The sequence below is a fragment of the Oncorhynchus tshawytscha genome, linkage group LG24, assembly GCF_018296145.1.
Source record: "Oncorhynchus tshawytscha isolate Ot180627B linkage group LG24, Otsh_v2.0, whole genome shotgun sequence".
Classification (NCBI taxonomy): Eukaryota; Metazoa; Chordata; class Actinopteri; order Salmoniformes; family Salmonidae; genus Oncorhynchus; species Oncorhynchus tshawytscha.
Window position 1 is genome coordinate 21,004,226 of NC_056452.1, and position 11,763 is coordinate 21,015,988.

Below are 11,763 nucleotides of genomic sequence, written 5' to 3' on the forward strand. Positions count from 1 at the left end.
GTATGAACACTGTTTTCATCATTGCAGAGGTTCATTTGAAGACTCGACCACACGGTTCTACACAGCCTGTGTGGTGGAGGCCTTCGCTTACCTGCATTCCAAAGGGATCATCTACAGAGATCTCAAACCCGAGAACCTCATCCTGGATCACAGAGGCTATGCCAAACTGGTGAGTGGACAGAGCCACAAAGTCCTGAAGACACCTCCACACCTGCAGTATACGAATATGGCTCAAGACCCAAAGGACCTGCTGGAAAGGGTGTCCATTCAATGGATCTCATTGGCTCTTCTGGCTTTTCACAGGTGGACTTTGGCTTTGCCAAGAAGATTGGGTTTGGGAAGAAGACATGGACTTTCTGCGGGACCCCGGAGTACGTGGCACCTGAGATCATCCTGAACAAGGGGCATGACATCTCCGCTGACTACTGGTCGTTGGGGATCCTCATGTACGAACTCCTGACTGGAAGGTAAGGAGGACGATTGTGGATATGGCTGTCCATAGGTTATCTTATTGTATATCTTCTATAGAATAAGTGCCTGGGATCAGAAGGAATGCCTGCACTGTCTCCCATACCTGTGACCACCTATTTGTTTTTAAATGAATGCTCCTGTTTCTTTTTCAGCCCGCCATTTTCAGGGCCAGATCCAATGAAGACATATAATATTATCCTGAGAGGAATCGACATGATTGAATTTCCAAAGAAGATCACCAAAAATGCTGCCAATTTGATAAAGAAACTATGCAGGGACAATCCTTCGGAAAGACTTGGAAACTTGAAAAATGGAGTCAAAGATATCCAAAAGCACAAGTAAGTCAAGTAAGCTAATGGCCATGATTGCACTGCAGACCAAAAAAACAACAGCTAAGATGACAGTTTTTTTTCTGTTTGAATCTCAGATGGTTTGAAGGCTTTAACTGGGAGGGGTTGAGGAAAGGAACCCTGACTCCTCCAATCATCCCTGATGTAAGTCAAAATATGCATAGTTTTAAAATAGCAGGCCAGTGAAGGCTTAATTTTCAATATTATAGCGTGACATGCCATTAATCCAGCCCCTCCTCCTCTTCTCCATCAGGTCTCGTCGTCAACTGACACAAGCAACTTTGACAGTTTCCCAGAGGACAACGATGACCCTCCTCCAGATGACATGTCTGGCTGGGACACAGATTTTTAAATCCATGTGTAGTAGCCTCTCTGGCCCCTCCCCCTTTCCTGGGGAAGCCCTTCAAGGGTTTGGCTGCAGAGCACAGATAGACAGACAGACAGTTGATGATGCTGTGAACCGATAGTGACAGTGAAGGGGGCAGTCGTACCGCTCTGGGTCACCGAGATGCCTTCGCCGATGTTGCTCCACTCTCCTCTGAGGTGACATTGGGACTAATGGTCTAGCTGACAGAAGTCCCCTTCAGTCTCCCAACATCACCATCAACCATGGATCGCCTCATGGAGAGTTTTTTGTTGTTGTCACATATTTGTATATTTAGGTTTATATTGTGGCTGTTAGCACTTACCAGTGTTTTCAGTGATTACTTGTGATACTGAGTCGAGTGAGACTGAGAGGGAGATTCCAGCTGTCTGTTGTAGCGTCTTCAGGACCACGATTCCAACAGGGGAGTTGACACTCTTCTAAACGCTTGTCATCAATAATCGAAATGTTATTTTTTACAAGTTCCTTTGTATCATATTACACTTACGATTACAAAACATAAAGATTATATATTGTATATAATGCGTACTGTATTCCATTCGAAAACGCACACAAGCATACACACAATTGAACACGTGTAATTACACCGTTTATAGCAAAGTTGTTTGATTGATAAAACTATTTTGCCAAATTGAGTTGCAAGGACATATTTGACTTTCAGTGTATTACCATTTAGTTATTTATTAAGTAAAGGGATGATCGAGCCATCGAGTGGAGAAACAGCCAAGAACATTGTTTGCCACTAGAGGGCAAATTGGTACTGATACAAAAACAGGCTTATACCAGAGGGACACAGGAGGTGATGTCAAACACTGGGAATTTTGGGCGATAGCAAGTGGACTTTGATACATGGCAAAATACAGTCAGTCTGTCATATAGAGATTATTCTACAATTCACACGATTCATTTCCCATCAACATGGACCTTTACAATATGATAATATCTAAATGAATGACAAGATGACTGCCATTCTACAGGCACCAAATACATTATCATCATTTCAAATGTTTATACCGACTTTCAAAACACTATGAATATTATTTATTGTATGACCAGAAGTAAATATTTCTGTACATAAATATGTAGTGCTGATATTTTTGTGATATGTATATGAGTAGGATATACTTATGAAAATCATTATTTAATTTGAATATTTGTGTTTGAATGTTTTGTCAAGTGAAATATCGTGACATATTTCCTCAAACTTGAATTATCTTTTCATGTTATCGCCATCATCCACTGAATGACTGTGAAGTCGCTCACCCCAGTACTGAGCATCATTACATGGCTTTTTGGCATTATTGAAAGTGCCTTAACTCGATGGCATCCAAAATATATGTTCAATATTTGTTTTAATGCTGCATGACAAGGTCAGACAACTTAAACTGTCGTCGTTATTTGGCTCGTTGCTTTTTTATAGTCCAGCTATTTGTATGCCTTTTTTCTTACAATAAAATGTTACTTTCAATCAATATGAATGGAGATGCTGCTTTTTTTATTTGGTGAAGTGGTTCTCTGGCTACTCCCTGATCTTTACTGGTCTTTTGTACTGGGCCTGTAACTACAAGGCAGCGCATTTGAGCGAATTACATGATAAGTAAACTGTTATTACTTCGTCTGATGGTCACTCTTTCTCACCACGGGAGGGAGCTTTCTGAACACCTGACCCTCCGGGCGATAGATAGCCTTATTATCTTGCTAAACTAGGAAGTGAATTGTCTGCCGCTTTATTATTTCAATCCAACATAAACTGATTGTATGTTTATTTAACACTTTAGGGAGGGTCTATTGTAGGATGAATGGATTAGGCCGCAACCAGGCATTTCCAAACAGGATTACCTGGCATCCAACCAAATGAATTGGCTGAGTACAATGTCTGGTAAAACCCGCTAAAAGCCGAGCAAACGGACTGTTTGTAAAAACGCCATGGCTGCTGTAGTCTGATTAAGGCATGGGGGTTCAGGGCTGTTTGATCTGTCCTCATCAAAGGGGCCTTTACACAAGCTTCATTTTACACCACTGTAGGCTTTGGATGTACAATTAAAACAAAGCCTACAGACCAAAGAATTGGGATGAAGGCGGCCAATTCACGTTTAATGAAGTGTATAGCCTAACTAACCTCTGTCAACAACATCAAAGCCCTTTATTAGGAAGGCTTTCCCAAAGTATTTGGCAGACGTGCACTTTGAAACTGTTAAATCGTATTTTGTTCCTGCATACCTATCTCAAAGCTGGTTCAGTTATTTAGGCTATGGTTCAAATTTGGAAAATATTTTAATCACTTTAAAATATAACTGTTCTTTTTTTGTATTTTATTCAGTCATGATGCAATTCCCTATAGTCTTCTAAAGATTTTATTCATTTTCCACTTTTTAAACTTCTCAAATGAGATGTTTTGGGTTTGTATTTCTATTTTATAGGCTAACCTTTTTTTTTATATATACCGTTTTCTAAACCACTATTCCTGATTTAAGACCCGACATGTTTTTCCAACCAGACAGACTGTCTTTCATAACCTGATATTAAGCAACAGTTAGAATTCTCTCTAGAATTATTCAAATAATTATTGATTTAAACTTTTGATTGTCAAATAGCTGTCATAGACCTATTGGTTAGCAGGCCTATGCCTCTACTTTCTCAGTATTGTTGGAATTGGCACAACAGACTACATCAACACAAGAGGTGCTTTAGAGGTTAGGCTTTATCTTTATCTGAGGGGAAGGGAATACTTGTGTGTCTAATTGTTTTACAGGCTACAGATTAAGGTTCAGAGAGACCGATGTGAATTCCTTATCGCGGGGTGCTAATCATCAACTCATATTTTTTAAGCAGTTAGCCTGAATGGTAATTTATTCGGTAAACTTTTCACTCTGAGATTTGCATATTTCTCTTTGATCCTCGCCGCCTTGTTTAATCAAGTGCATTTCAAAGTTCTCTCCTTACAATTACCGATCAAATGCGGTTCATAATGGGGAGAAAATATCTTGAATAATCACCCAATGCGTCGTCTGTGGTCAACGAAAGCAACTATAGTTATAAAGTTATAACTGATTTATAAACAGTAGGCTATGTTTACAACGAAAAACGATGTACCATACACCCCGTTAGTATTTTCATCCTATCGAAATATTTGACTAGAAGTACAAGTGGCACCTTTTGTGGGATAAAAGAGGCTGCACATTTCTCAATAAATGTTGATAAACTGCCAAAAATGATGAGTAAAATGTAGGCCTATCCTATTCCATCGTTTATACATTGTAGCTGCGTCTTGGTGATATGACTATTTATATTATCTCGCTTCAAATGCTGGTAACGTGTCCAAGAAAAGAATGTGTCGGTGTCTGTTTGATGTCATCTCGCGAAGAGTCATTGATAATTGGACACAAACATTGCGAGACGTTTTGGATTAGGATTCCCGGCCAATGGGTGGGTAGCCTTACTTGCTGTGGGATGCGTCATGAGCTCGAACCCTTTGAAATGTCATCCACTCCTTTGTTACACATAGCTGGGGGCGGGAATGCAAACAACTCCACATGTATAAATCGCACATCAGGAATCATCGGATTACAGAGGTAGCCCTACTCCGCTTTACTAGTGCGCTCCTACCTGCCCTCGGTCTATATAGGCTACTATTGCTTATTGAAATTGGAACCATTTCTCCACAAAATAACAATTTCTACAATGACAATTATGCTGCCATTCGTTTTTTCCGCTGCCTTTTACATGATGGTCGGATACTTTCATTCGGCATGCGCTGGATCAGTGTTTCTCAACTCAAATGCCATCAAGAACATACCTGGAGTGGCGGGTCCGAGTCACCCGGTCAGCGCAAGCCCTGACGAATTTACATTTGACAGCGGGACCCAAAACCTGGCAATTGATACCGTACAGGTAAGCTCAGCATCCCATAAATCATAAGACTGGGCAAGTTTATATTGATCAAAGTAGCCTATCCATTGTGTTTAATTTGGAGGTTTTAAAATGGACCGTAGTTTCCCTCATAGTTACATTGAGCAGTTTACCATCAGCAATATACATAGCCTACTATTTAAATTGGCAAGTATTCTAAAAAGTTGAATTCATAAAATGAATCATCTGACTTTCTTCTTTCAGTCTTTGAGTTGCTCTGCCGATGAGGAGTGCGGTGACCATGGTTTCTGCTTGGAGTCCCGAGGTGCCTGTCTCCCATGCAAGAAGCGCAGGAAGCGCTGTATCCGGGACGCTGTGTGCTGCCCTGGCAACCAGTGCAGTAATGGTGATTTGCCGACACGTTCATGTTAAATTACACAATCTAATGTTTTATCGTGCATTTATAATATGTTGTCTAATGCCATTCCTCACTGCTTTGATCTTTTGAAGAGAAGTGTAGTTGAATTTGAGTAATTCTACACACTTTTTGAAGGAGCTAGTGTAATTTCAAGCACATCATCTCATGTTTGATCTTCTTGTTTTCTTCCTAGGCCTGTGTTTGCCCAGCAATCCTGAGATCGTTCAGCACATCGGAATGCCAATCTTCAATACACACGAGGAGAACTCTACAGTGGAACTGCACTCCAAGTTGCCCACACAAGATCTTTCACAAACCCCAAAAGGTATGTAACGAATCAGCTATGAAATGTAGTATTGAAAATGGACTCAGGGCGATCGATGTCTTGTTATAAACAAAGCCTACAATATGTAACTTATTTGTTCAGGTCTAGAAGGTGAGAACTGCCTGAGGTCTTCGGATTGCACAGAGGGACTTTGCTGTGCGCGCCATTTCTGGTCCAAGATCTGCAAGCCAGTGGTGCAAGAAGGTCAGGTCTGCACCAAACACCAAAGGAAAGGCACACACGGTTTGGAGATATTTCAACGGTGTGACTGTGGAGACGGCTTGTCCTGCAGAACACAGAGAGGGGAGCACAACAGCAAGGCATCTCGAAGTCTGCACACTTGCCAAAGACATTGAATCAACGAACTGTCAGCAGCAATCCACGGATTTCCGTAGCTTTTCGGAAATTCAAAAACTAAAGGACTGGTGTGATTTCCGACAAGCGAAGTGGAGAGGAAGGAGTTTTCTATTGGGACTGTTTTTGTGTGGTTTTTCAGATTTTGTTCTTCAAAAATGACAAGAGTAGTTGTGATTGTTTCTCTATGGAACTTGAGATAGGATTATTACAGTAAATTACTGTATTGTACATAACATATAGATAGATGATGGCACTTAAATATTTTTAGTCACAACTATTCGAAGAAGGTGCTCTATTTACATGTATCAACTCTGATTTATACGAGTTTATATAGATTCTGATATAAATGTCTATATTTTTTATTTGAAATAAAGAGTGTGACGATATTTAACCGTCTTACGAAATAATTTGCACATTACTGCATGTAATAATTCACTTGTTTAGAGAACTACCAAGGGAAAGGGGAAATGAATTGATGCCGTCAAAGGAGTCATATTGGCTGTTCAATTAGTCCGACCAATTCCAAACATGACCTATTTATTACAAGGTATTACAACCGTTATAACTATTGATGTACGCTGCTTCAGTTCTAAAACATCCTGACCGGTTGCATCACCGCCTGGTATGGCAACTGCTCGGCATCTGACTGTAAGGCGCTACAGAGGGTAGTGCGAACGGCCCAGTACATCACTGGTGCCAAGCTTCCTGCCATCCAGGACCTATACAATAGGTGGTGTCGGAGAAAGACCATAAAATTGTCAGAGACTCCAGTCACCCAAGTTATAGACTGTTTTCTCTGCTACCGCACAACACCGGTACCGGAGCGCCAAGTCTAGGACCAAAAGGCTCCTTAACAGCTTCTACCCCCAAGCCATAAGACTGCTGAACAACTAATCAAATTTACATTGACCCCCCCTCCCTTTTGTACACTGCTGCTACTCGCTGTTTGTTTGCTACCTACGCATAGTCACTTCACCCCCATCTACATGTACAGATTACCTCAACTAGCCTGTACCCCCACACACTGACTCGGTACCGGTACCCCCTGTATATAGCCTCGTTATTGTTATTCATAATGTGTTACTTTTTATTATTACATTTTATTTTAGCCTACTTGATAACTATTTTCTTCTTGAACTGCAGTGTTGGTTAAAGGCTTGTAAGTAAAGCATTTCACTGTAAAGTCTACACTTGTTGTATTCAGCGCATGTGACAAATAAAGTTTGATTTGATTTCAAAACTCCACCTATTATGGTAATAACCTATTAGGCTATAAGAATCACTGTGATTACTTCCCTCTATTGCAGCAATCCTAACCTGAAACATCTACTGCTGATTTAATGTGATGCACAGTGTAGGTAGGACCTTTCCCTCTGTTACTGCTGCCATCCATATGGCTGTTTTACGGTGACTTATAGGGGAGCTAGTGGCTCACCACACTCCCTCTGACCTGTTAATCCTGAGCAGAAGAACCATAGGGTCTAACTAAAATATCATCATTAAATGATGAAAAACCTTGTAAGTCCATTATGCCATACTTTTTTATATATATCTTTTTTTAATTTATTGAAAACTCTCCTCAATGTACTCTGAGCATTTCATGACTCTAGGACCAGTAAAATGTATTCAGCATAGCTTCTGAAGTTTCATAATTGTATGTTCGTTAATGGGGAAGAAAATTGTCTTTTTTTTCAATTTCCTGAAAAGTTCATATTTAGAGATCAGTTTATCAGACAGCGATGATAATAGAGGCATGATGGTAACTCCCAGTTTACTCAGATAACAAAGTGAACTCCGATGTTGAACGCTGAACTTGCATGGAGGTATGAATGCTGCGTGGCGATAGTGCCGTCATGCTTGTCCCAGATCGTGCTTAAGGGCTTGTAAGTAAAGCATTTCACAGTAAAGTCTACACTTGTTGTATTCGGCGCATGTGACAAATAAAGTTTGATTGGATTTGAAATCACTAGCGTACCGTGGGTACAATAACACATTAATTGAATGAATCTGCTTCTACAACAAATGAATGTAATTCGAAAGGGAAGCAATGTATCAAACGGACACACTTCTGTATCCCCAATACATCGCATCACTTTAAAGTACTTTTTCTTTCTGGACGCAGCGTTCAACTTCCTTTGCGTTCCCCCGGCTTAACGAGAAACTGAAGAGTTCGTCTTTACGTCAAGCTGTCAAGCGAGACAAAGCAGTGGCGGTAGGCATTTCAAAGCACGGGGTATACAGTTTTCAGTTGTCCTCTACCCATACATGTGCTTCCCCCAGCTTTCTCTCCGCGGCGGGGTGGACCTGAAACATATGTGGATGGAATCTCAGTACAATGGCGAGGAGGAAACCGTAAGCGACCAACTAGACATAGAGCTAATTATTTGAGGAAAAGAGTGGACATCTTTAAAACTCCAAAGCAAGGATCGTGCTTTTTTTAAATCTACACCCTTAAAGGGAAGGGTACTCTTTTCTGCCTGGTACTCATTTATTAATAATCAGCCAACATTCGGTGTAAAATAACGGATCCCCTCTTTGCTGTCCGATACAATAAAACAGCAATTCACCTCTACTGAACAGGGCAGTGTGAATGTTTTACAGAGTACCTCAAAGCCCCCTCATCTTTGAAGTTGTGAGTAGTTGTGTAACTAGAGACTTGCAAACAAACAGAGTTAGAAAAACTCAAACACATTCATGTGAAATGGGCATTGTGTTTGGTCAAGTATGTGCTAATAAACACACACGTTCGAACCTGTGTGTTTTGTTGATCTGGATGTAGAGGTCAAGACTATTTGTCCTATATACTATGTACTGTGTGTTTTTTCTTCATTAAGGGCTCTGTTCAATCCGCATCGCGGAAGTTCAGCTTTACAGCGGGATAGAAATGTAAAGGCAACGTTCCCACTTTAGCGTAGACTGTGTTCACGGTGAACGCCACGTGTCGGCTTAAGCAGAAATTACCTTCACATTTCTATTGCGTGGAATCCGTCACACTTCAGCTTTAAAGATTGAATAGAGCCCTACATTTTGGTGTCATTATTTTATTCATATATTTAAGCAATTTGATTCTGCTAAAAATGTAAATGTAGGCTTTAAAATTAATTTGAGAAAAAGAAAAGAGAACCAATCAGAAGATCGTCATAATGTTAAATCACAAAACTGATTTTGGATCTGTGATCGCACACACAGGCAACTGTAATACAGATCTTTAAACATCTACGAAACATAACGATACCTGCTAACCGATAACCCTTCTTCCTGATGAAACCTTTGGTCTTCTTCTAATGTTTTTAATGTTGAACTGGATCCCACATCTCTTTAAGTGAGCCCCGCAGTCTATAATTACTCCAGTTGGTTGCACCCAAAGCAGCTGTAAAATAGATATTAGGGTCAGAGTTTACTCTAATACTGTATATTCATATCTGAATGAGGATGTTGGTGGGCTGTTATTTTCCAAGAACTGTAAGTAAATATAAGTGGATGTAATATAACCGACTGCATGAATAGGGACGTCACCGTGGATCTCTGTCATTTAAACGATGAAGATAATAACTGGTGAGGCGAGGAAGGGAGATTGTTGCCCACAACCTGTGGATGCACTGCTATCTATGGCCCTCTGATGTCGGCATCAAAGGACTAACGATGCTGGTTTGATGGGAAAACAGGATACAGGTGATTAGTAATTAAACCTGCCCTTCCGCCTCCCCACTGTCCATTAGTGTGGGTGACAATAATTATGTTCTCCTTCCTGTGAACACTACAGTGCAGATCTGGAGGCTATAACCTTATTGGACAAGGAGTGGCACAACAACTTCCTCTTGACTCTCCTTGATATGACCGAATCGGATCTACCAATAAATGTGCCCTGACATGTCTTATTAAGAAGATGCAAATGAACTGTGGTGACTTCCGGGAGTTGTCACTTCTACAAGTCTTTGGTTTTGCTCGAACAAGATTTTGGTTGTGTGACTTCACAATGTAAGCATCATGTAAGAAGTTGATAAGTATGATTAAAAAAAAGCATGATTTTGACACATATACTGTGCACTATTAGAAAAAAAAGGGGTCCAAAAGGGGGTTTCGGCTGTTCCCATAGGAAAAACATTTTTGGATCCAAGCAGAACCCTTTTTGGTTCCTTGTAGAATGCTCTGCAGGAATGGTTTTACATGGAACCCAAAAGGGTTCTACCTGGAATCAAAGGGGTTCTACCTGGAACCAAAAAGGTTCTTCAAAGCGTACTCCTATGGGGACAGCCGAATAACCATGTTAGGTTTTAGATAGCACCTTTTTTTCTAAGAGTGTACAATAAGTTCATAACAATTTTAATTGTTTTGTTTTTTTGGGGTCAGTGACACAGCAAAAGCTGTTTCTTAGCACTAAGATAGATGACCCAATACTAGCGGCTGTACTCAGCCTGACTGCCATGTTTGAATATTACAGACGTGAAATTCCAACAGTAATGATGTCAGGCATCACACATAGGAGCTCACAGAGAAGCAAACTTCTAAAGAGCAGGCGCTTGTCTGGGTGGGTCAGTACACAAACAGAAAGGAACAGTCAAACACCTTTAACGTCGCAGGTTTACCCAAAGACTTACAGGTCAGAATCTGACCGTCAGAGACATAAAGGATTTAGGTGAAAAATCTGTTTATGTGCCCTTGAGCAAGGCACTTAACCCTAACTGCTCCTGTAAATTGCTCTGAATAAGAACGTCTGCTTAATGACTTACATGTAAATGTCCATCTTCAAGTAAAAGCTAGCTGAAGGCATTACCTCAAGCATCAGTATCTATTGCAATTTATATGGAGTAATGATTGTGTTTATTACCAAGACATTGCTCACAAGACGGTTTACCACATTGCCTAGGACCTGCAGATGTACCGTATACTGAACAAAAATAGAAATGCAACATGAAACAATTTCATTTTTTTTTACTGAGTTACAGTTCATATAAGGAAATTAATCAATTGAAATAAATTCATTAGGCACTAATCTATGGATTTCACATGACTGGACAGGGGCACAGCCATGGGAAAGCCTGGGAGGGCATAGGCCAACCCACTGGAGAGCCAGGCCCAGCCAATTGGAATGAGTGTTTCTCCACAAAAGGTGTTTTAATTACAGACAGAAATAATCCTCGGTTTCATCAGCTGTCCGGGTGGCTGGTCTCAGATGATTCCGCAGGTGAAGAAGCCAGATGTGGAGGTCCTGGGCTGGTGTGGTTACACGTGGTCTGCTTTTGTGAGGCCAGTTACTGCCATGTTGTCTAAAACGACATTGGAGGCGGCTTATGGTAGAGATATGAACATTCCATTCTCTGGCAACAGCTATGGTGGACATTCCTGCAGTCAGCATGCCAATTGCATGCTCCCTCAAAACTTCCGACATTTGTGACATTACACTGCACAATGTGCACCTGTGTAATGATCATGCTGTTTAATCAGCTTCTTGTTATGCCACACATGTCAGGTGGATGGATTATCTTGACAAAGTAGAAATGTTCACTAACAGGGATGCAAACACATTTGTGCACAAAATTTGAGAGAAATACGCTTTTTGTGCTTGTGGAGACATTCTGGGATCTTTTATTTCAGCTCCTGAAACATG

The 11,763-nt window shown here is 40.7% G+C and overlaps 2 protein-coding genes across 6 annotated transcripts in view; both read left to right on the forward strand.

Moving 5' to 3' along the window:
- LOC112223434 (cGMP-dependent protein kinase 1) overlaps positions 1–2,678 on the forward strand; it is a 166,022-nt gene extending 163,344 nt beyond the window's left edge. For all 5 annotated transcript variants that reach the window (XM_042305513.1, XM_042305514.1, XM_042305511.1 and 2 more), the window contains 5 exons: positions 28–169; positions 304–467; positions 624–809; positions 899–965; positions 1,075–2,678. In XM_042305513.1, coding sequence (XP_042161447.1) covers positions 28–169; positions 304–467; positions 624–809; positions 899–965; positions 1,075–1,173 — 658 coding nt within the window. In that variant the 3' untranslated portion in view covers positions 1,174–2,678. The remainder of the gene's footprint in view (positions 1–27; positions 170–303; positions 468–623; positions 810–898; positions 966–1,074) is intronic.
- Positions 2,679–4,742: 2,064 nt separating this feature from the next.
- LOC112223283 (dickkopf-related protein 1) lies at positions 4,743–6,541 on the forward strand. The gene is made up of 4 exons (XM_024386298.2): positions 4,743–5,097; positions 5,320–5,461; positions 5,667–5,798; positions 5,901–6,541. Exons 1-4 carry the CDS (start codon positions 4,888–4,890, stop codon positions 6,152–6,154), a joined length of 738 nt encoding a protein of 245 aa, XP_024242066.1. The 5' UTR covers positions 4,743–4,887; the 3' UTR covers positions 6,155–6,541.
- The last annotated feature ends 5,222 nt before the right edge of the window (positions 6,542–11,763 follow it).

What these genes read in the sequence shown, in the direction of transcription:
- LOC112223283 (XM_024386298.2), top strand. Translation starts at nt 4,888, where the DNA reads ATGACAATTATGCTGCCATTCGTTTTTTCCGCTGCCTTTTACATGATG. An exon ending in TGGCAACCAGTGCAGTAATG is followed by an intron (nt 5,462 to 5,666) that starts GTGATTTGCCGA and finishes TTTTCTTCCTAG; the next exon opens with GCCTGTGTTTGCCCAGCAAT. An exon ending in TCTTTCACAAACCCCAAAAG is followed by an intron (nt 5,799 to 5,900) that starts GTATGTAACGAA and finishes TTATTTGTTCAG; the next exon opens with GTCTAGAAGGTGAGAACTGC.